Below are 22,900 nucleotides of genomic sequence, written 5' to 3'. Positions count from 1 at the left end.
TATAATTAACCCTTAAACCATTAGGGTTTAAGGCATTAACCACTAGGCATTCTTAAATTTGCATTGATATTAATAATGCACCAATAGCCCTGGTCAGTGTAACAAAGTGGTTAGAGTGTTGGCTCATGCACCAAAGGGTGTGGGTTCAGATTCCCAGTCAAGGGTATGTACCTGCATTTTAGGTTTGATCCCTGCCCCTGGTCAGGGCACGTGTGGGAGGCAACTAATCCATGTGTTCCTCTCATCCATCTCTCTCTCTCTCTCTCTCTCTCTCTCTCTCTCTCTCTCTCCCCCTTCCACTCTATCTAAAATAAATGAAAAAATATCCTTGGGTGAGGATTAAAAATAAATAAATGAAAATAATGCACCATAAAATGGAGAATTTTTAGCATGTGTCTCCTAGGACTCAAAGTTGGTTAATGACAATTATGTTGTAATAATGGCATCATCAGGTGCCATTGAGGTTTCATTGAATATATATATATATGAACAGCTAAAGTTTGTGACTATAAGCAAACATCTAGGTACAAAGACATGTGTTGAATATGAATACATAATTAGCTCAAAGCAATATATTTGGCTTCAGACTATGCAGTGAGATAATGGACTCTGCTTCTTTATGGGAAGAGTGGAGAATTGTGGGCCTTTTTACAATCTACCACAATGTCAACTTAAATTCAGATAGAAAGTGTACCGGAAAGCTAGGGAGAGAAAAAAATCAGCATAGGTCAGAGGAAATTGGCCTCATGGAGGATGAGTGGAGATTTGAAATGGACCTCAAATTGCTGGACAGAAAGAAAGGAGGGCAAAGGGCATGACACAATAGAGGACCGAGCCTCCATCTATCTATTACAATCTCAAAGACAGAAATCACATGACCTTGTCCAGGGCTACACTCTACCCCAGATATTCTCTTCAGCGGCTGGCTGGACTCAGTTGTATGCAGGCTCTCCCTTACCAGCAAAATACACAAATGTTAGTGTTACTCAGGGTTTTGTCCTTGCTCCGCTTTTATCCTAATTCTACACAGTTTCCCTGGGTGATCTCATCCACTAATGATGTCCGAAACTACATAATGTAGCCCTGACCTGTGACCTCCAGAACCATACTTTTCAATGAATTCAACATTTCTGCCTATGTAGCCTCCAGGCACTTCAGAGTCAATATGTTCAAAACCGTATTTATTTTCATGCCCAGAGACCCTGATCTTTCTCCTGTTTTCCATTAATGGTTTCACCTCCATCCATTTACCCAAGCTGGACACCTAATCTCATAGTTGTCCTAGATTGCTTCTCTTTCACTTACTATAATTCTGGGTGATCCCATCTCCTGCATCTATTTTGTATGCATACACTCCTCTCCATCCCCGACTGTCCCCCCACCCCCCTACTGCCTTGGTGTGGGTTCCCATCACCTCTCACCTGACTTTTTTTAAAATATTTTTTTTAATTATTGATTTTTAGTGAGAGAACATCGATTTCTTGTCCCACCTATTTATGCATTCACTGGTTGATTTCCGTATGTGCCCTGGACCAGGATCAAACCCACAACCTTGGTGTATGGGGATGACGCTCTAACTCAGTGAACTACCCAGCCAGGGCTCACCTAACTTTTTGTAGCAACCTCTTTACTGGCTTTACTCAAATAGTTTCACCTTACTAGTTTTTCCTGACTCCGTTCCATTCAGGGCACACTTTATCAAACTCGAGTTTGCTTATGTCACTCCTCTACTTAAAAATGTAAGCTGAGTCCCTCCCCTATTGCCTACAAAGCTAAATCCCAATTCCTTAAAAGCATGGTTTACCAAGTGCTTAGCAATCTGGCCCCACCTGATTTTCCCAACCTCGCCTCCTGCCACTCCGCCCCACCCCACCCCCCTTTTCACCAACCTCACTGAGGTTGGCCCATGTTGTTTACTCTTCCTGGATTGCCAGCGCTCCCATCTCCATCTGATAAATTCTGATTCATCAGCACAGCTCATGAGCCTGTCCCTCCCTGCTGATGACGTCTCTGAGCTATGCAGAGTTAATCACGTCTGTGTTCCCATAGCCTTTTGCCCTTTCCTTTGGCAGTGACCATCTTTCATGCCTTTGGCTGCCTACACCTGTGCTATGTTTGGCAAACTTTTAACCACCTGAATTCTATCTCTCCGAGGCAGAACCCAGAAAATTTAAATCTCCCTTGCAGCTAGGAAGCTGTTAAATGACCCAGACTCCCCCAATCAGTACCTGCATGGAACTTTTCTTTCAGAAGTGAGCAATATGCATGTCGAGGGGGTGAGGTGGGAAGCTGATTTGTCAAGAGTGGTTGAAACGGGCCTTTGATTCCTGGGGTGGCAGTAGCTGCTGGTGTGTAGAGTCTAGTGCTGAGAGGTGGCGACAGTGGTGTTTTCTAGATCAGCTCTCTGGAATGGCTGGACTTGTTTGCGCTCTCTGGTTCTTGGGATATTATGAGACACCTAAGATGCTGTGATAAATTAATTTATTGCTTAAACAAGCCTGAGTGGATCTGTTTTTGCAATGACTGAAAAAAAGTGAAATGTTTTGAACACGTACAACTTTTATCATACAAGCTGTATTTTGTTGTATCAAGTTCTATTATATTTGCATGTTTGTTTTCCTCACTAGATTAATCACAAGTACTGAATCTTCTCTTTTATGCATAGTTCTAATTCCTTATATATTTATATACATAATTCATATAAAATATGTATTGAGTGTCTACTCTGTGCTATGCACTGTGCTAGTCATTGGGGATATAATCATGAAAAAGGCATGTGACATTTGCTCTTACAAGGTGCACAGTCTAAAAGATCTGTGCCTGAGACAGTCTAGGTATTCAATCAAGTTAGTATGCCAGTTCATTTGGATTATTTCATTTAATGGACATTCATGTTCTGAAAATATAAAAATAAATGAGAAATGTCCTTAAGTTTCTCTCAGGCTAATAGGAGACACATATATGTAAATAAATGAGGCCCATGCAATGTGAATAGTGTGATAACTGAAATATATACCAGATTTGCTGGTGACACAAAGAGGGGTGCCATGAAAAATTCTGCTTGGTGGAGTCAGGAATGAAAGACTGAATTATTGAACTTGTAAATATTTGAACAAATGTGTATAAGAAGATTTCCTTTTCCCTCTTCTTCCTTTGCTTCTCTTTTCCTTCTCTCTTTCCCTTTTCTTGCTGTTTCCTTTGCCCTTTAAGGCCAGTTTTATAACAAATCCTTATTGAGTACTTCTTTTCCTCCTCCCCAAACTCCAGGCTCTGTTAGTGATGCTTCCAAACTCCCATAATGCCTTGTACATACCTCTACCAATTCTCATATATCACCTATGTATCTGTTAGTCATCCTCCTCCCGCAAGTCAGGGCCTGGCAAATAATTAGTACTCAAAAAAAATTTTTTTGTATTTTATTTTGGGGTTTCTTTTTGTTTTTATGTGTGTGTTTTTCTTTTTTTGAGTTTTTAAAAATAAATATTTCTTGAGACTCCTATCAGAAAGACCAAAATGAAAAGGACTGATAACATCAAAGGTTGATGAAGATGCAGAAACTGGAAATTTCAAACATTGTTGGGAGGAGTATAAATTGATACAACCATTTTGGAAAATTATTTGGCAAAATTTACTAACACTGAACATATGCATATTCTACTCTGAGACTGAATGCCTGGGTATATACCCAAAAGAAATGAGTATTTATGTCTAAGAAGGTTCATCATATCAACTTTATTTATAATAGCCCAAACTGGAAGCAACTAAATGTCCATCCCCAGTAGAAGGGGTAGAAGAATTGTGGTATATTTATATCATGGAATAGTACACAATAATTTTTCTTAAAAATGAAAAACTACTACATGTAACAAAATGGATGATTCTCATAGACTAATATTGAGCAAGAGAGACCAAACACAAAAAAATTACATATTGTGATTACACATATTGTGATGAACTTCCAGAAGAGGCAAAATTAGTTACTGGTAATAGAGGTTGAAATAATGGTTAACTTTTACAGAAGGGGCAGGGGCTGTAAGGCACTGAATCAGGGCAGGAGAGAAACTTCTAAAGTTTGGAAATACTCTTTATTTTTATAATGGTATATTTAAAAGCCACATACAGAGGATTTTTCTGGGCCATGTCAACTGTTCTTCATTAAAATAATTTTATATCCCCAACCACATAAATCTGTAAAAAATTGAGTTATATACTTGTGATCTGCATATTTTAGAACTGTAGGTAGGTTATACCTTGGTAAAAATGTAAATATAAAAATAATTAAATAAAAACGAATGAATGAGCTGGGTCTTCAAGATAAAAGAAAGAAGGTATCACAGTATAGGAGGGACTTTGTGCTGCGTTGAATTTTTAAGCATTGCTTGGTTCTCGAGCTCTTTATACTCGAATCATGCCCAAAATAGTTGCTCATGTACTTCCTTTGCTTAAATATTAGTCGTCTTTGCTATGTAACCACAATTGTGAAGTTAATAAAGAAAATCATTTACAGTGACGCAGATGATGAGAACCTAGTGGGATTGGCATTTAATTCACTGTGAGGGACCTATTAAGTCCTTTGGGAACTGGGGAATATGCCTAATCACCTTTTGGGTTTTTTTTATCCTTTTGTGCTTTATGAGATGTAAGTACAAATTAGTTATTTAGACTCTTAAAGGGAGAGATGAGAAGTTGGTACTCACGTTTACAAACAGAAACGGAAGCCACCCAGCATGATATTGCCCAAGCCACCCAAAGGCCAGAGTGGAATAGTCATAATTGCGGGGTGGCCCGGCCACGGGATGCGCCTCTCCCATCCTTCTTCAGGCGGGACTCATGGCTAAGCCACTTATCCTGCCAGCCTGGCACAGGTCGCTAGCGGCCAACAACTCCGCCTGCGGCAGATGGCACATGCACCCGAGGTATGGAAATCGGCCCCCCTCTTGTTCCCAAACCAGAGAAGGGCGGTGCAGTGTCAGGAGACGCAGTTCCCAAGGATCCCAGTAGGTGTCGCTGCCCTACAGCTGCCGCGCGCCGGGAGGCCGGGGACCGCGTGGGCCTTACCTGCGGCTCCCGACGCGCGCGCCTCACCTGGGCTGCCGTCCTGTGCCGCCCTCGCCACGCGGGGGCGCTGTGCCGCGGCCCGGCCGTCGTCTCCGCGCAGAGGTCTCCCGCTGCGGTGCCGTCTCGGCTCTGTCCTGGCCTCCCCGCCGAGGGGGCGGGGACCGACGGCGCCCTGCGAAAGGCAGGCGAGCCGGAGCCCAGGTATGTTCTTCCACAAGGGCCGGGCGGCGGACAGAGCAGCGTCGGAGCGGCGGGTGGAGGAGGCGGACGAGAAGATGCCACTGCCGCTGCCGCCTCAGGGCGACCCCGGGGAGGCCAGCCCGTCCAGGAGCTCCAAGAAGCACACCCCTTTCCACCTCTGGCGCTCCAAGAAGAAGCAGCAGCCTCCGCCGTCGGACTGTGGGGTGTTCGTTCCGCACCCGCCGTCTGATTGTGGGGTGTTCGTTCCGCACCCGCCCCTGGCGCCCCTCGGCGAGGCCAGGTAAGCTCTCCGCCCAAGCCCTCCAGTCTCACCTCCTCCTCTCCCTCCTCCCCATCTACTCCGCTACCTTGACCCTTGAATTCGCTGGACCCCACTTTTTTGGATGGAGGAGCGCAAAGGCCCGGGATCCGTTTCACCTGGCACAAGCGTAACGGGGTCCAGAAGGGCGCAGGCGTGGCCTCCGCAGGGGAGCAAGTCCCTCGCGGTTTCTAATCCAGACCGAGCCCCAGCGAGGAAAGCTTGTGCCCACCGACGTACTTTATTTTGGTTGTCAACACGTTTATGCAAAGGTCTACACTCTCAGCCTGCTGGCGGGAGCACAGAGTGGGGAAGGGTTATTACCGGGAGGGGTGGCGGCGGGAACTCTACCTGGGGGTATATAACTCGTTCCATCCTGGTGCCTTCATTGCGAAGACTCGCACGCTTACGCTGTATCCCCATTGTCCTTACGAGACCTGAATGGAGCAGTGGCAAGTATGGTCACCCCTACTTTATGGGTGGAGAACCTGAGACCAAAGGGTAAACGGCTTGTTCTTATTGGAATCAGTGTCAGAACTACGCAGCACCTATTCAAAGTGTCATTGCGCGTTTTACATTTGTATCATAATTTTGTGGTGGCTTTATTATTCCATATGTGTACTTATTCAGTTATACTGTCTGAATTCATACATTTGTTGAACAGTAAATCAGTGTAAAGTAACAGGATATCTATGTGGTTTGGAGTTACAAAATATATTTAGTGAAGGACAGTTAAGTACTAGTACATCCTTTTGTGTGTGTGTGTTTTTAAAACACACCCTTATGAACAATGAGGACCAGATTACATTGTGCAAGATTTGCATTTTAGACATTTTCCCCTCTTATTTCTAGGAAGCTCTTAATTTTTCAATATATTTTCATTCATTTAGTATAAATTTTCTTGAGAGCCTTAACTAAGTGCCGGGATATAAAAAACAGTAAGAGTGGTCTCTGTCATCAAAGAATTCTTGGTCTTTTGTGGAGACCAAAAAGTAAACCGTGGGATAAATGCTTTGATTGATGCTTGCACAGAGGAGGGAATCCATGGAGACTTCCTGGAGGAGGGTGGCTGAGGTGGCTTAGTCCGATGGGAAAAGGGGAGAAGCAAGGAGTTGGAGGCAGAGGTTGCACTATGAGCATCACCAACACTGGGAAGAGCATGGTGCTTCCTGAGAAGCACAGTGGTTCGGGGATGTCTGAGTATGTGTGAGGGGGTAGGGAGAAGAGTGTTAAAAGGCATTTTATTTTTTCTCATATTTTATCATCCATCATAGTAATTGGTTGTAATAGAAGATATTTTTATCTATTCAAAGACTTACTGTGCTTATGAATTGAAATGTCTAACAAAATGTTACTTAATAATGATGTAGTCAACTTTGAAGTCTTTTTCCTACTACCTCAGTAAGTACTTTCAACATTTCCATAGTGGTTGTTCTTATCTGACCTAGTGCCATCATTTCTGGGTATCAAAATGTAATAGTCACAGCTATGGACAATTTATTCCAAGGAGAATACATTTTATTTTATTTTAAAAAATACTTTTATTGATTTTAGAGAGAGGAAGGGAGAGGGATAGAGACAAACATCAGTGGCTGCCTTCTGCAAGCCCCCTACTGGGGATTGAGCCCACAACCCCACATGTAACCTGACCGGGAACTGAACCATGACTTTCTGGCTCCTGGGCCAATGCTCAACCACTGAGCCACACCTTCCAGGTTCAACTGCAAACATGTTTTAGACTAAAACTTAAATTAGGAGCATTCGCTTCTTTCCTTGAGCCTCTTGTGTTTTAGTTCTGTCTTGAAGCACTCTGGCCCTTCCTTCAGAACTATGATGAACTTTGTAGTGACAAATGTTCTGAAAACTAAACATACTGGTCTGTCTTGGGGATATTTTTCTAGTTAGATCATCATTATGAGGGAGTGTACCTGTTTCTAGTCTAAAGAGGTGGTCAAAGCGCACTGAGGTTTCTGGTCAGTCTTTGGCCAGTGTGGCTCCATTCATTTCTGCCCAGGACTTGGAGGTGATGGAACTTGGCCAGAAGGTGCAGAGCTTACTGTGGCCTTTGTTTCTGCAGAAGGATGGGACAGTCAGGTGGCCACACATATATTCTGAACATACACAATTAATATTATGGGCTTTTAGATCAAACAAAAATGAAATGGCTGTTGACCTTGGGCAAGTTTCTTTTCTGAGTCTCAGTTTCTTCAGTATAGAAAATAGTAATAATGACTCTGTAGGGCTTTTGTGAATATCAAATGAGTATTTAGGTTATTAAATGCAAAACTTTAATAACTCTGGGCATAAAGTAGAAGCTCAGTAAATGTAAAACCATCATCATCGTCATTATTATAAATACAAAGATCTAATGGAAGAAATGTAAAAAAAATAGATGGGGGGAAATGCTTTTCTTCCTAGAAGAGCTTACCATTCCAATGATGGTTCAAAATTTATTGATGTTAGATTTCTGTAGTCTACAAATATTTGTGGCTTTTAGTGTGGATGTTCTAAAAATCAATGATGGTTGTTTTCTTTCTTTACATAAAGTAATTTAAACATGATTGCCTCTCTTCCTAAAATTCACCCTTAAAGGTTTTCTTCAGCTTGGTTTTGGTAAACATGTTAATATTTTCATAGAAATAGAGCCATTGCCCTCCTGGATCAGCCTCATCTCTCATATAGTCCATTGGTCTCTTGCCATCAAAGGGCCCAATGTTGTGTGTGGAGAGGGCATGGTGGGCTATGGCCAGACTTTCTTTGCAGCCATTAGCGGCATTGTCATTTACTGGGTTTTGAATTATACTCTGTTTTGTAAACAATTTATTCAGAGCATGTGTTCTCTATCTGGATTTAAGCCCCTGTTCTCCTTCTTACTGTGATATTTAGCCATGTCATCCTGAGCCAGTTATTAACCTTTTTGTACCTCAGTTTTCTCATCCACAAAAGGGGCATAGCAAGAGGTTGTTATGAAAATAAACAGGCTAATGCATGTCAAGTGCTCAAAACAGTGATGGCATATTGTAAGCACTCAATCAATGGGAGTTGTTTCTCTTTTTTCTTGTCAGTGTCTTGCCTATACCACCTTTTGAGCAATAATTTTATGTGTTTTATGTTATATGACCGAAATGGTACTTCCTTTTTATTTTTCTTAATTAAGGCACTCCGTGTTGTTTTGATTAGAAATGAGCACTTATCCAAAGGTCAATGGAGTACATTAAAAATGATTGCCCTGGAACTGAATTGAACCCCACACCCAGAGGCAAGCATTAATGCTTTCTGCAGGAGCGCCAAACTCAAGTAGTTGGTGGGCCTGATAATCCAATAAAAAGCAAGGATAGACTATGGTATTGGACAGACTCAGTTTGAAATCTGCCTCTGCCATATGGGTAAGTTTTGTTTAAGCCTCAGTCTTTAGCTTAGCTTTCTCACCTGTATAATGGAAATAATTGCAATTTTCTTATGGGGCTCTATGAAGATTTGATATTATATGTGTAAAACACCTGTCATAGGGTTCAGCTGAAGAAGGTAGAAGCAGAAGTGATAGTGGCTGTAATTGTTGTTGTTGTCATAATAGCGGTAGTAGCATTAATAAATGCGTTTTCACTTTGGAAGTGGAGTTAAACAACTTCAGAGCCCAGAAGAAGTTGTACTCAGGTCTGTCCAGCCTTGATGTACATGTTACATCAAGGGTGCCCTTTATGCATTCAGGGATTTAAAAGTCTTAATATATCTGACTTAGGAAGCCAAAGAGAAACTTTATACTTGACGCTAGTGAAATTTCTCCTAAAGTGATTTTGGAGTCTAAGTTTAGAATAGGATAATTCTTTGCCACTTGTCTCTGTCATTGTATCCCTTTATCCACCCTCCTTTTCTATACTTCTAGTCATAATCCCTGTAGTCCATATACAAGTGATACAAATGCTTTTGGAGATTTTTTGTAAAACTTCTGGGCTTGGGTTTCCTTTTTCCTTTTTATCTTTTAATTATAAATCTTATTTGTGCCTAGCTGGTGTTGCTCAGTGGTTGAGCGTTGGCCCATGAACCAGGAGGTCATGGTTTGATTTCTGGTCAGGGTTCATGCCCAGGTTGTAGGCTCAATTTCCGGTGCGGGGGGGTATGCAGGAGGCAGCCAATTAATAATTCTCTCTCACCATTGATGTTTCTCTCTCTTTCTCCTTCTCCCTTCCTCTCCCTCCCTCTCCCTTCCTCTCCCTTTCTCTCTCTGAAATCAATAAAAACATATTTTAAAACAAAACAAGCACATATCTGTTTTAAAATTTGACTTTGCCTAAGGAATCACTTGTGTCTCAGAAATATCAATGTAGAAAAAAAGATTATTTAATTTTAAAAAATTGTGTCTGGTAAGAAGGGTATTTGAAGTGTGCACTTATGCCTAGTTTGAAACACTTTATCAAATAACTGCTTAACCCCTATTTCATGTTATACTTATTATTCAGAAGACTTAGAGATCCTGCTCATGAAATGCAATGCAATTTGACCCATAAAAATGCTTTTCTAGGATATAGGCCATTCTATGGGACAAATTTCTTTTTGTATCTTATTGAAATGATTATCAATCACAACAATTTTTAAGTCATTTTTAATTTATTTTAGAGAAAGAGGAAGGGAGGGAAGGAGGGAGGGAGGGAGAGAGAGAGAGAGAGAGAGAGAAATATCCATCAGTTGCCTCCCGTACACACCCCTATGGAGGATCGAACCTGCAACCTGGGTATTTGCTCTGACTGGAAATTGAACCTGCCACCTTCTTATGTATGGGACGATGCTCCAACCAACTAAGCTCACCAGCGAGGGCATCAATGAAAAAAATTTTTTTTAAGGTATCAATCAAATTTTAAAGAGAAGTTTGTAATGTTTAACAAACACTTACTGAGCACGTATTCTGTATCAGGCACTGGGAAATAGAACAAGGAAATCAGAGGTAATCCTTAGGAAACTTGCAGTCCAGTGGAGAATAGGGCATATGGAGGGAGGTGACTAAAGTAGCATATGATGCATTGAGTGCAGAAATAAAGGATTTAATCAAGTATACTGAGGTCAGAAGGATTATCCTGAAGAAGCAGACAATTTTTTTCTCTCCTTAAGAAGTTTACTCATGTAGAACAATTAATGAGAATTTTTATTCTCTGATGTGGAGATCATCAAAGGCTCCAGGTTTTCTTGAGGTTATGATCATCTTAACCTATATCCAGTACTGGACCAAAAGGAAAATTATGGAAACTTGTATTTTCACAGTGGCATTTAAAACAAATAAAAAGAATCATTTTCTCAGGATTATGCATAATTCATTTTCTTCAGTTCCTTAAAATAGCTAAAGCCTGATATTATATTATTTCAATTCTTTTGTCATATTTTGGCACCTAGAAATAAAGACTGTGCTTGGAATGTAACACTGGTTTGAAAATCTTGGCTGAAATGATAAGTAAACATCATGTTGACACTCTAAAATTATGGACTGAAAAGAGTGATTCTTGACATTCCTTAGATAGGTTTAAAGATCCATATAAGTGAGGCAGAGAAGTCCTTATTTTGGGTACACGACTAACTTGGCATCTACTCAGTCTATGTCAAAATGGTTTTGGAGTCTGTATCAAGGAGAGTCCAGCATTGCCTATGTTCTCAAAGCAAGGTGTTCTTCTTTAAAAATAACCTATGCTTAATTTTATAACAAATTGCATGGCATACCCAACAGGTGTCTTTCCACATATTCACTTTAGAAAAATGAATTGTGGGCTTTTACTCTGGAGAGGAGTGAACTGTGAATTCAATATTTTGTCCTGAACTGAGTTTTCCAGATAAAGTGTGCATGAGTGTCTGATACTTGTGGGGAGTTTGGCCAGAAAGGCCAGTCAGGTCATGGGTCTCATTAGCTCATTTATAGCTCCCTTTATGCATCTCATTAGCTCATTTATAGCTACTTCTGTGGGTTCACATTTATGAGAAGTCTCCATTCTAGAGAATGAACTCCTGCTTAGTGCTGTCTTTGCAGCCCTGTGCATCACCTGGATTGGCCTGTGCAGTGGAATTGAGGCAACAGACCCTTCCTAACAAGGGATCATTTAAAAAAATATATATTTTATTGATTTTTTACAGAGAGGAAGGGAGAGGGATAGAGAGCTAGAAACATCGATGAGAGAGAAACATTGATCAGCTGCCTCCTACACACCCCCCACTGGGGATGTGCCTGCAACCAAGGTACATGCCCTTGGCTGGAATCAAACCTAGGAACTTGCAGTCTGCAGGCGATGCTTTATCCACTGAGCCACACCAGTTAGGGCAAGGGATCATTTTTTACAGTGTCAGGAGATTCCAGGGACATACAAGTGAGGCAGAGAACTCAAAGTTCACTCGCAATACCCCCAGCTTCTCTCACCAACACGCTGTACACAAAGTGAGTTCAGGTTGAACCTGTAGCTAACACAGGAAAGTGAAACAGAATTAACAAGTGCCTTTTGTTTTTCACCTTTCCATAGATGGCAACTAAATGAGCAAATGTAAGTTGTTGTTAGGCTTGGCATAATATTCTGTGGTGAAGAGTTGGCTGCTAGCTGTAGTTTTCTTGCTGTGTGCCATTTCAAGCCAGTGACACTAGCTGAATTTCATTTATTAGAAGTTAGGGTTATGGCATCTTGAAGGTCATCTCAACAGCTCAAATAAGAGAATTGGCCAGCAGTTACATAAAGACACCATGCAAAATTTACCTCTTTATTTTTTTTTCAAAATAGTCAATAAGCAGTAGTGTAAGCTCCTATTTTTTTTTTCCTAGCTGGATAGTACTTATCTTGTAGTCAGGGATCAAGAGGAAAAATAATATGTCTATGAATAAGATAAGAAAAGAGAGGACACATTTGGTTTATATATAGAACTTCAGACCATGTCTATAAAAACATTGTTTTCCATCAAGATTTCATTGAAAGATGCAGTTTACTTAACATACACTGTGTATCAGATACTGTATATGTTAAGTGCTTTATAAAATTAACTCACTACAATTCATTTATAACATCCCTGAGAGATAAGTACTGTTGTTATCCCAATGTTGAGGAAAATGAGTCTCAGAGAGGTATGGAAATTTGACCATCACAGAGTTCATAGGGGCTGGAGCTGGGATTCCCCACCTGATGGTCTTGAGTCCTGTGGTTAAACCATTGCTGATATTTTACCCCACCTGAGGCTCAGAATGGCTGTGTGCAGTAAGCCCACACCCTCATTTTGTAGATAAGGAAATTGAAGTTCAAAGAAGGCAATGCAGATGGAGGAAGTAGGACCAAAACTCCGGTTTTCTGGATTCCAGTCAGCTGGGTTTTTGTTTTTGTTTTGTTCTCTTGGATTATAGACTGTACCTCTCCATTCCTCACCTCTACCTACCTTTAACAGGAGCCTAACTGACTCATCTAACTTCCTGATGACTATTCCCCTGGAAATCTTCCTCTAGTTTCACAAACCAAAAACTATGAGACTGTCTGATCCATCAATTGAGTTTCTAGTTATTCAACCGGTGCATTCACTATAGTCTGGTTACAACATATTGAATACTTTCAGAGTTTCTGCTTAATTAGTACATTACCTACTAACTAAAAAATAAACTTTAAAATAACTTAATTCATGTTTTCAAAAAAATTTAAAACTTGCACATACCCTATTTTATAACAAAATATCATTTATAATTATAGAGTATATCCATGTTGTACCCATGTAAAAATCTCCTTTATGGCATTTGAAGTAATACTGTGACATGTAATATATTTTATCTATTATTTAAATGTTTTTATCATACTGATGGGTTCATAAATACCCCATGAAAGCACAGCTTGGTAGTTTTTGCATCTGCTGTTTGAAAAAGATATGACAGTCCAAGCAAACTGTTGACATTCACGCTGAAATACAGTGTCTCCTTTATCATGAGTGCCATGTGCAAACCTAAGAGCTGGCCCTTTTCTAGCCTGTGCAGTGGAGGCTCCCCCAGGCCTTGCCAGCCATTCTTGGCTCTACTGCCTTGCATATATTGGCTTGCTTCTCCACTGGTTAGTTCCCATGAACTACATGGTTATTATCTGCAAAACAAGAAAATAAAACTATTCTCTTTTATTATTTAGTCTACCCAAAACTATCTTGTCTGGGATAGACTCAAATATTGATCACGAATCCTACCTTGGAGCATGCTTGGGTTGGAAACAAGGCCTTGGTATTCCCCGGATGAGTTGGTAAACATGTTTAAACAAGCTAGCCTAAAACCAGATTCTGGATTTTTTTCCAAGAGAAAAGCAAAGCACGACTGAATGTCTGGCATTTGTTCCAAGTTCTGACTTTTACCAATTTGTATTTTGTGATTCTATTAATCTCACCCTGTGAGACATTTCAAGTATTTTGACCTAGATGTCTTAGTAGTTAGTGCATTGTTGGCACTTAATTGTACCCTTCCCTGTGATTTCACTTTCATCGAAAGCTCTTTTTTATGCTCATAAGGAGACAACCAGTCTGGGGTCTCAGTGGTAACTGTGGAAGATGCAGGGACACATCCTCTCCTTCGTCATCACCTGCTTCCTTCCCACAAGAGAAGCTCTTCAGGGACTGATGCGTCACCTTCCTCGCTCACTGCTGGGTTCCTGGCTGCCTGTCTCTGCCTGGTTATGATTTCACAAATTTATAAAGCCAGTGATGTTAAACAAAGAGGAGTGCCAATTTTTACCTTCATGCCACTCGATAGCTGATCAACAGACAGCAAAAGTGACAGCCAGTTAGTTGGGCTTGGGCATGTTTTCTGAGGAAAATGGGTGTGGCCTGGGGGAATGGAGGAGGAGGATTCAGCCATCTAATCTCCAGTCTCTCCTGTAAATTAGCATAAACTTGTCAAGAATAAACAAGGTAAAGGGTATGAACATTGTCTAGTACCAAGTATGTTTAGTTGCTTTCATATTTGGCTTGTCTCATTTAATCCTTACAATAGCTCTCTGTTAGAGCTAATCTCCATGGAGCTGTGCGTTCCCCATATTTACATTTGAGAAAACAACAACCTGAACACAGCTTGTCCAAGCTGATTTAGTGAATAAATGACAAGCGTCTATTTGAACCCAGGTCTTTCTGACCCCAAGACTCCTAATATTTCCATTGCACCACGAGAAAACTGAAGGTCATTGATAGAGGGTGTATGTGTGTGGGAGGTAGCTGGCTAAAGATTAGACACATCCAATAGAAATGTGGTCATCCATTTACTCTCAGAGCGATCACCCTCTCAATAACCAGGAAGAAAGCATTTCTCCTTTTTTATGATCCACACCCAACATTGGCCCACTGTAGCGAAGGAGATTATGCAGGAATGAAGAATTCATGTGCATAGGGAAGTCCGTGGACACCTGGGTTTCCTGGGAATTCTTGACTTGAGATCATTCTTCTGAGAATCAGTGACTCAGTCTGTAAAGGGTTAACTAAACTTGTTACACCTGATTTCCAATCTCCTCTAAAAGCCACTAAGCTTTACTACCTGCTGCTGTGATGATTCACAGAGAATGCAAAGAAATGTAGGGTGAAAAATGTGAAGGGTTTTCACTCTGCTTAAAGATTAATCACAGCCCTAAAAGAAGAGAGAAAATGCTGGTGACCAATACTTCAGGTTTATAGGAGATACTGTTTACTTGAAAAATGGGATCTAGAGAGTTGGGTGTAAAAAAAAAAGTATGAAAACCCTTTAAATGATTTTTGTCTTTATAGGAGCTAGTAAGGTTGCTTTTAGTGCCCATTTCTCTCAAAACTGAATTTTATTTTCACTTTTATGTATTTGAGTGATTTAATAAGTTACATTGAAAAATACTCATACATTTCTATGAGTATTATATGCACAGAATCAACTCACAGTAGGTCAGCGAAGAGAGTAAATTTCTATTTCCATTATACTAGCCTAGAAATGTATATGTTCAGGTATTTAGACTTAACATAGTTATTTTAAAGCATAAATTATTATAATCATTAGTGCTGCTGAGAGTACAACTAGAAATCTGCTACTTTATCTTAAACCACACTTTCTGCTCAGTTCTGCTTATTATCAACTTTCTCAATATTATTTATTTTTTACTTTCTCTAATTTTAAGAACAATTATCGAGTGATAATGGTAATTGAAGCATTAGGTTTGCCTCTTTCCTTTGTGACTCAAGTAACTGTGCAAAGGTTCTCTCTCTCAAAAGAGGTCTTGAAATGTGTGTCTCGCCACACTCAGGAAGGTAAGTGAATGTGAGAATGAAACTGCTCTAGTGAAATTCATTTATTAAACAAACATTTATGGACACCTGTTGTGTGTGAGGCCCTGGGGCCCTGGCTGGCAAACCAGGTCAAGTCCAATTGTTGGAAAACTGATTCTCGTTATCCTATCTTCTGGAGGAGCTACACTATTCACCATTAAAATATTGAAAAGTTTCCATACTTACTGTTATAATAAGGAAAAAGAGAAAATATTCAAATATGCGGAGGCTGAGAGATACAGGGGGTAGAGGATTGAGAAATCTTGAGAGCTTTCAACACTGTTACTGAAGGAATTCTGAAGACCACTTGACAATGTTTGTGTATGCATATAAAGACTCTGAATTGATGTTTATATTTATATCTGTATCTACAGATATGTCTTGTATGTATGTATATATACACATACATTCTAGCACCAAGTACTTTACCTACTTGTATCAGTGTCAGATTACTCGCTAGGTAAATTAAGCATGTGTTTGCAATGTCAGCAAAGCAGGAATGATGGAGAGAGAAAAAAACAGAATGTGCCTGGATTTTTTTTTTTAAATTCTTACTCAAACATATGTTTTAATTAATTTTTAGAGAGGGGGTGGAGAGAAACATCTATGTGAAAGAGAAACATCAAACAATTGCCTCCCATACGAGCCCTGACCGGGGATTGATCAGCAACCTTTTTTTTTTCTGTATTCCGGACAATGCTCCAACCAACTGAACTACCTGACCAAGGCATGCCTGGAATTTTATGTTATTTCAAAATATAATTTGTTTTAGGGTTTATAATTGTTTTTATTTTGAATGACCTATTTGGGTGGGGGAGGCATAATATTTTTATTGGTTAAAATGGTCATAATACAGATCTCCATATATACCTGTTTAAAGAGCTGATGGGGGGGAAATAAGAATGATGTGAATTACGGAAAGAAATAGAGAAATGTGCCCCGTTTATTTTCATGTTCCTCACATAAGTTGGATTCCAGGCTCGAAAGTATCACTTTATCTTCTTTGAAGAAGCTTGATTGGTTGATGCCACTTTTTAAATGTCCTGCCCAATTCTATGGAGGTGATCAGGGCAATGACTCTTTCAGGGAACAGGTGTTTTATGCTTGAAGATCTAATTTTATTTATTGATGTAGTGTACATTTGCCTTAGCTACTTTGACAGATTTACCATCTATATATATAAAAGGCTAATATGCAAAGTGTCCCCTCAGGAGTTTGACTGGGAGACTGGGAGTTCGATTGCTTGCTATGATGTGCGCTGACCACCAGGGGTGGTGCAGAACATGGTGGGTGACCAGTGACAACAGCGGCGGGGTGCTGAGGGAGTGAGGGAGGGAGGAGGTGTGGAGGCAGGGAGGCAGGGAACCTGATCGACCTTGATTGCCAGCCAAGCCTAGGGACCCTATTCGTGTAAGAATTTTGTGCAACGGGCCTCTAGTATAGTTAATAATAATATATAATCTCACTATCTATGGATAACACTATTAACATTCTGTGCATATTTTCATATATCTTAGCACTAAAGACAAAATTACAAAGGCAGCAATTTGGAGATTTTTGTATCCCGTTTCACTTAACATTATATCACAAGCATATATAGCCCTGGCCAGTTTTGATCATTGGTTAGAGGATTGGCCCATGGACTGAATGGTTGCAGGTTCGATTCTGGTCAAGCTGTAAGATTTTTGTCCAGTCTCTTCCCACACTCCTCACACCCCCTTCCCCCTGAGAATTGTCAGTCTGCTCCCTTTCTATGCCCCTGATTCTATTATATTCACCAGTTTATTCTGTTCATCAGATTATTTATTCACTTGATTTTTAGATTCACTTGTTGATAGATATGTATTTGTTGTCACTTTGTTGTTCATAATTTTTATCTTTACCTTTTTCTTCTTCTTTCTCTTCTTAAAGAATACCCTTCAGCATTTCATATAATACTGGTTTGGTGGTGATGAACTCCTTTAGCTTTTTCTTGTCTATGAAGCTCTTTATCTGACCTTCAATTCTAACTGATAGCTTTGCTGGGTAGAGTAATCTTGGTTGTAGGTTCTTGCTATTCATCACTTTGAATAGTTCTTGCCACTTCCTTCTGGCCTGCATGGTTTCTGTTGAGAAATCAGCTGACAGTCATATGGGTTCTCCCTTGTAGGTAACTAACTGTTTTTCTCTTGCTGCTTTTAATATTCTCTCTTTGTCTTTTGCTCTTGGCATTTTAATTATGATGTGTCTTGGTGTAGTCCTCTTTGGATTCCTCTTGTTTGTGGTTCTCTGCACTTCCTGGACTTTTAAGTCTATTTCTTTGACCAGGTAGGGGAAGTTTTCTGTCATTATTTCTTCACATAGGTTTTCAATATCTTGCTCTCTCTCTTCTTCTGGCACCCCCATAATTCGGATGTTGGTACTCTTGAAGTTGTCCCAGAGGCTCCTTACGCTATCTTCATATTTTAGGATTATTTTTTCTTTTTGCTTTTCTAGTTGGGTGTCTTTTGCTTCTTCATATTTAAATCTTTGACTTGATTCTTGGGATCTTCTAGTTTGCTATTGCATCTCTGTATAATATTCTTTATTTCAGTCAGTGTATGCTTAATTTCTGATTGGTCCTTTTTCATATCCTTGAGGGTCTCACTAAACTTCTCGGAGGCTTCTAGAAGATTCTTGAGTAACCTTATAACTGTGGTTTTGAAATCTATATCCAGTATTTTGCTTTTATCCATTTCTTTCATCTGTGACTTGCTTCTTTGTCTCTGCATTTTGGCTGCTTCCCTGTGTTGATAAAGTGGCCTTGTGTGCTAGGTGTCCTATAAGGCTCAGTGGCTCAGTTTCTCCAATCACCTGAGGTGGACACTCCTGGTGCACCCCTTTGTCGGCTGGGTTTACAGTCCTGTTGTAGTTAAGCCTTGATTGCTGTTGGTATCACTGGGAGGAATTGACATCCAGGCCAATTGGCTGTGAGGACCAGCTATGTCTACAATGGAAGAATTGCTGTGCTGGAGACACCCTTATGGGGTAAGACTTGATTCAGTGAGGCTTTGGTGCTCACTGAGTCTGCCCCCTGAGTGTGTCCCTTATGGATGTGAAGAGTTGTAATCTGGTATGGTCTCACACTGACCACTGGGTACACTGGCTCTTGGATCTCCAAGGAGGTGCTAAGTCAGCCACTGCCTGAGGCCACCCAGCAGGAGCTACAGAGAGATCTGCAGATTCCTCCTCTTTGTTTGGGGTTTGGAAGTGCCCAGATAGGCCCAGCTGTGAAGCAAGGCCAGTTGCTGCTGCTGAGCCTTGGGCCTTCTTTTGGAAGCTTTGGAGCTCTCTGACCCAGCTGCAGTTTGTTAGGTTTTATGCTGCGAAAGGATGGGCCATTCATATGCAAAAGCCACTGGGCACAGCTTGGGTGGGGTTGTAAACTGGGTGGGACAGGGTCTCTGGGAATCACTAGGGCAGAGCAAACAGGAATGGCTGCCAGTCAGCCCTGCATTGGAGAGGTCCCTGCGTCTCCGAGATCCGTGCCCCTGCACAGGAACAATGATCGCTGTGAGCACCTCTGAGAGAAAGCTGCCCTCGTGTTCCAGCCCAATGCCAGACAGTCCAGTTTCTCCCTGTATGAGTCTGGGTCCCCAGAGTCTTGCCCGGAACTGGAGTTCAGAGCAATCGGGAGCTTGTATCTCCCTCCCAATGGAAGAAAACAACAACAGCGCACCCAGTTGCCAGCCCGCTTTTCACGCGCCTCCGCAACTCCGCACCTTTGCACCTCCTACCAGTCTCAATGCACTTTTTTCTTTCCTTCTAGTTGTGGAACTTCCACTCAGATAGCTTTCCTGTGGTTTTGGATGATCAATGTTTTGTCTTTTAGTTGTAGTTTTGATGTGGTTGTGAGAAGCAGCAAGTACATGTTTTTTACCGTTTTTTACCTATGCTGCCATCTTGGTTTCTCTCTCATTTGGATATTATTGGTTCAGTTGTTTCATTTCTCATTTCATTCAGGGAATTTTGTGACTCGCCGTTTGTTTTTTCTCTTGTTCTTGGCAGTCTGCATATTCATATATACAGTCCTCTAAATCCACTTGTATATTCCTTCTTCATCTACATGTGTGCTCATGACCTAGTCCTTATACAGTGCAGTCAGGATCCAGTGAGCTGAATGAGTACTATGTTGTTGGCATTCCTCCATTTATGAGTGATAACACTCTTAGTCTTTAAATGAAAAACAACACATAGCAAACAGTTAACTTCATTTACTTTTGCTTCAGTTCTAAATCTCAGAGTCTATAAAGTTTCCAAATAAATGCCAAAGCAGTCAGCAAAGTTACTAGGGCTGTTAATACTTCACAGGTCTTTTAAATCAAATGATAATGTACTCTGTGGTTACTGGGTCATCATCAACAGGATCCCTGAATGATATAGAGTGTTGAGGTTTACCCAAGGACTCCCTGGGTTGCTCAAATGTTCTAGTCCTTGTTTTCTTTTTTCTCTTTAAATAAATTTTACCTATTTTAGGAAGTGTCTTTGTTGATCTAATATTCAGATTATATTTCATGCTCTTAGAAACATGAATTACTATGAGTATATTCTACCACAGGTATAAAATAAAGATAATGCACTTAAAATTCAATATATGAACTTCTTACCATTTATAAATAACCTATGATGACAGAGAGGAAAAAACAAAAACACAAAGCCACTGATACAGAAATGAGAGGGCTTGGGTTTTAATCCTAGATTTCTCAGTTGCCAATTAGGTGACTGGGCAATTCATGTAAACTCATTGCTCCTCAGGGGATTTATTCATCAATAAAATGGGGATGATACAACCTGCCTGGCCCTCAACCAGGCAGCTGAGAGGCTCCTTTGAAACAGTGTGTGAAAGTGCCGTGAGAACCTGAGGCCTTGGGCAGAGGAAGCACCATCACCCTGTGACTCATCCCTTGGTTCTCACCACTTTTTTCTGGAAGCCTTGTAAATTCTCTTCTCTTTCCCTGTGGTCTTTTCAGAAATGAGTGGGCACATGGCAGTATTCGATGTTCCCTATCTTTATTCCATCCTAATCTCCTCTCTGTCCCTTCCTCCCCATCTCTGGAATCTTGCCCAAAAGTTGGTATGGGGCACTCCTACCCATGTCCCTCTGCAAAGTGACAGGGTCAAAGTGGGGAGGGAGCTCTGTGGGTCCTTTTGCTGCTGCCCTTCATGGCCCCCTCCTCAGCGTTCTTCCCCACTCACCTCAGTCTTCTGCCACCTAAATGTCTGTGGGAATTGTTGCAGCTGGACAGACATGCCCATATTTCCTTCTCAGCTACTGCTACCAGGTTGCCTTTCTCTTGTAAACACAACATGTCACAGAGGAAGCCCATGGGCTTCCCAAATAATTCGGAGAGGTAGTTAGGTTTGGTCATCTCCATTATGCAGATTAAGCAACGGAGGCATGAAGTTGTTTAATGAGAGTTACTGCAATGTCCTTTCTTCTTTCCTTTTAACATGGGTAAAGTTTATAGAGCAAAATGATATTGAAGTAGAAGAGGACATTGAAAAATATTTGATTAGTTGAGTAAGATATTGATCTTTACATTCTAGCTAAAGATCACACTATTATTAATATCAAATTTTAAAAAATTCTCACCTGAGGATATTTTCAGTGATTTGAGAGAGGGGAAGGGGAAGGAGAGAGAGAGAGAGATGTGCGGGAGCTATTAAGTTTTTCACAACATTTCTGCCCTGGCCAGATTTTCTCAGTGGTTAGAGCAAAGAGCCATGGGTTCAGTTCCCAGTCAAGGGTACATACCTCAGTTGCAGGTTCCCTAGCCCCAGTAGGAGAGACAACCAATCGGTGTCTCTCTCTCTCTCTCTCTCTCTCTCTCCCCTTCCTTCCTCCCACTCTCTCTAGAAATCAATGGAAAAAATATCTTTGGGTGAGGATTTAAAAACAACAACAGAAAACACACATTTCTGAGAAAATCTTATATGTAGAAAATAATGGAATTTCGATAGTAACAAATGACTAGCTATTGAATCCTGAAGTTTGTCTCTTCACCTACTTTATGCTCTGTTGAAAGACAGATGTTCCTAGGGCATTTTAATGCTTGGAGTTTGATAACCAGAGACACTGTTCTGACTTGCACAACTTCAGTGGCGCAAAACCCCAGAAATTGTTACCCCCCCCCCCCCCCCCCCCCCCCGACAGAGCTCCTCATGTTCAGGCCCTAACACGCATCTTCAGTTTTTTTCTTAGGTGGAAATGTGAGTAGCATGAAACACACTGTATTTAGGAAATTGAAATACTGGACAATTTAAAATATTGTTAGAGTAATTTTCTTTGGGAACTTGTGATTAGAAAAGATCTGTGGTTGAATTCTCAAGAGATTCTGAAGCCCCAAAGCCAGAGCATGGGCATGGGACAATGGCCACCTCCACGTCCCCTGAGGCATCAAAGCTTGGTGGTGACCATAAGGCCAGTGGACTGCCACCTACATGCCCCTGGTGGTTTACTAGCACAGAGGAGACTGATCAGGCGATGTAGCTGTTTCTATCACAGTCTTTGGATGTTTGCACCAATAATGTAGATGAATTCAGAAAAGACTCTGAATAATAACAATTTGGGGAAAGAACTAGACCAGACATCTGAAGACTTGGATCTCTACTTATTAGCTAAGTTATTCAGTAAAACCACTTGACTTTCCTGGGGCCTTATTAGGTTCCTCATTTATAGTAGGAGGAGTGAACTTGGTCTTCCCTTATAAAGTTTGTTCTTGACTAAGACCTCTGAATCACATATTTGAGTTTATAATTTTTTTCAGGAAAGTTGGTCAAGCTGTAAATATAATGTCTAACCCAGCCGTGGGCAAACTACGGCCCGTGGGCCGGATCCGGCCCGTTTGAAATGAATAAAACTAAAAAAAAAAAAAAAGACCGTACCCTTTTATGTAATGATGTTTACTTTGAATTCATATTAGTTCACACAAACACTCCATCCATGCTTTTGTTCCAGCCCTCCGGTCCAGTTTAAGAACCCATTGTGGCCCTCGAGTCAAAAAGTTTGCCCACCCCTGGTCTAACCCATACAGAAACTGAATTGGTTCTAATGATAAGTAGTTATGTCCACCC

General features: G+C 40.9%; 1 protein-coding gene across 1 annotated transcript in view; it reads left to right on the top strand.

The window, feature by feature from the left end:
• The first annotated feature begins 5,311 nt into the window (after positions 1-5,311).
• Positions 5,312-22,900, top strand: part of CRYBG1 (crystallin beta-gamma domain containing 1) — a 181,178-nt gene continuing 163,589 nt past the window's right edge. The window contains exon 1 of the mRNA XM_070417992.1: positions 5,312-5,539. Within this exon, the coding sequence (XP_070274093.1) occupies positions 5,334-5,539 (206 nt within the window). The 5' untranslated portion in view covers positions 5,312-5,333. The remainder of the gene's footprint in view (positions 5,540-22,900) is intronic.

Source organism: Myotis yumanensis, unplaced genomic scaffold (assembly GCF_028538775.1).
Source record: "Myotis yumanensis isolate MYYU_CA2020_CCGP unplaced genomic scaffold, mMyoYum1.0.hap1 SCAF_6, whole genome shotgun sequence".
Taxonomy (NCBI): Eukaryota; Metazoa; Chordata; class Mammalia; order Chiroptera; family Vespertilionidae; genus Myotis; species Myotis yumanensis.
Note: the sequence above shows the minus strand (reverse complement) of the source record. Positions and strands in the feature narration are given on the sequence as shown.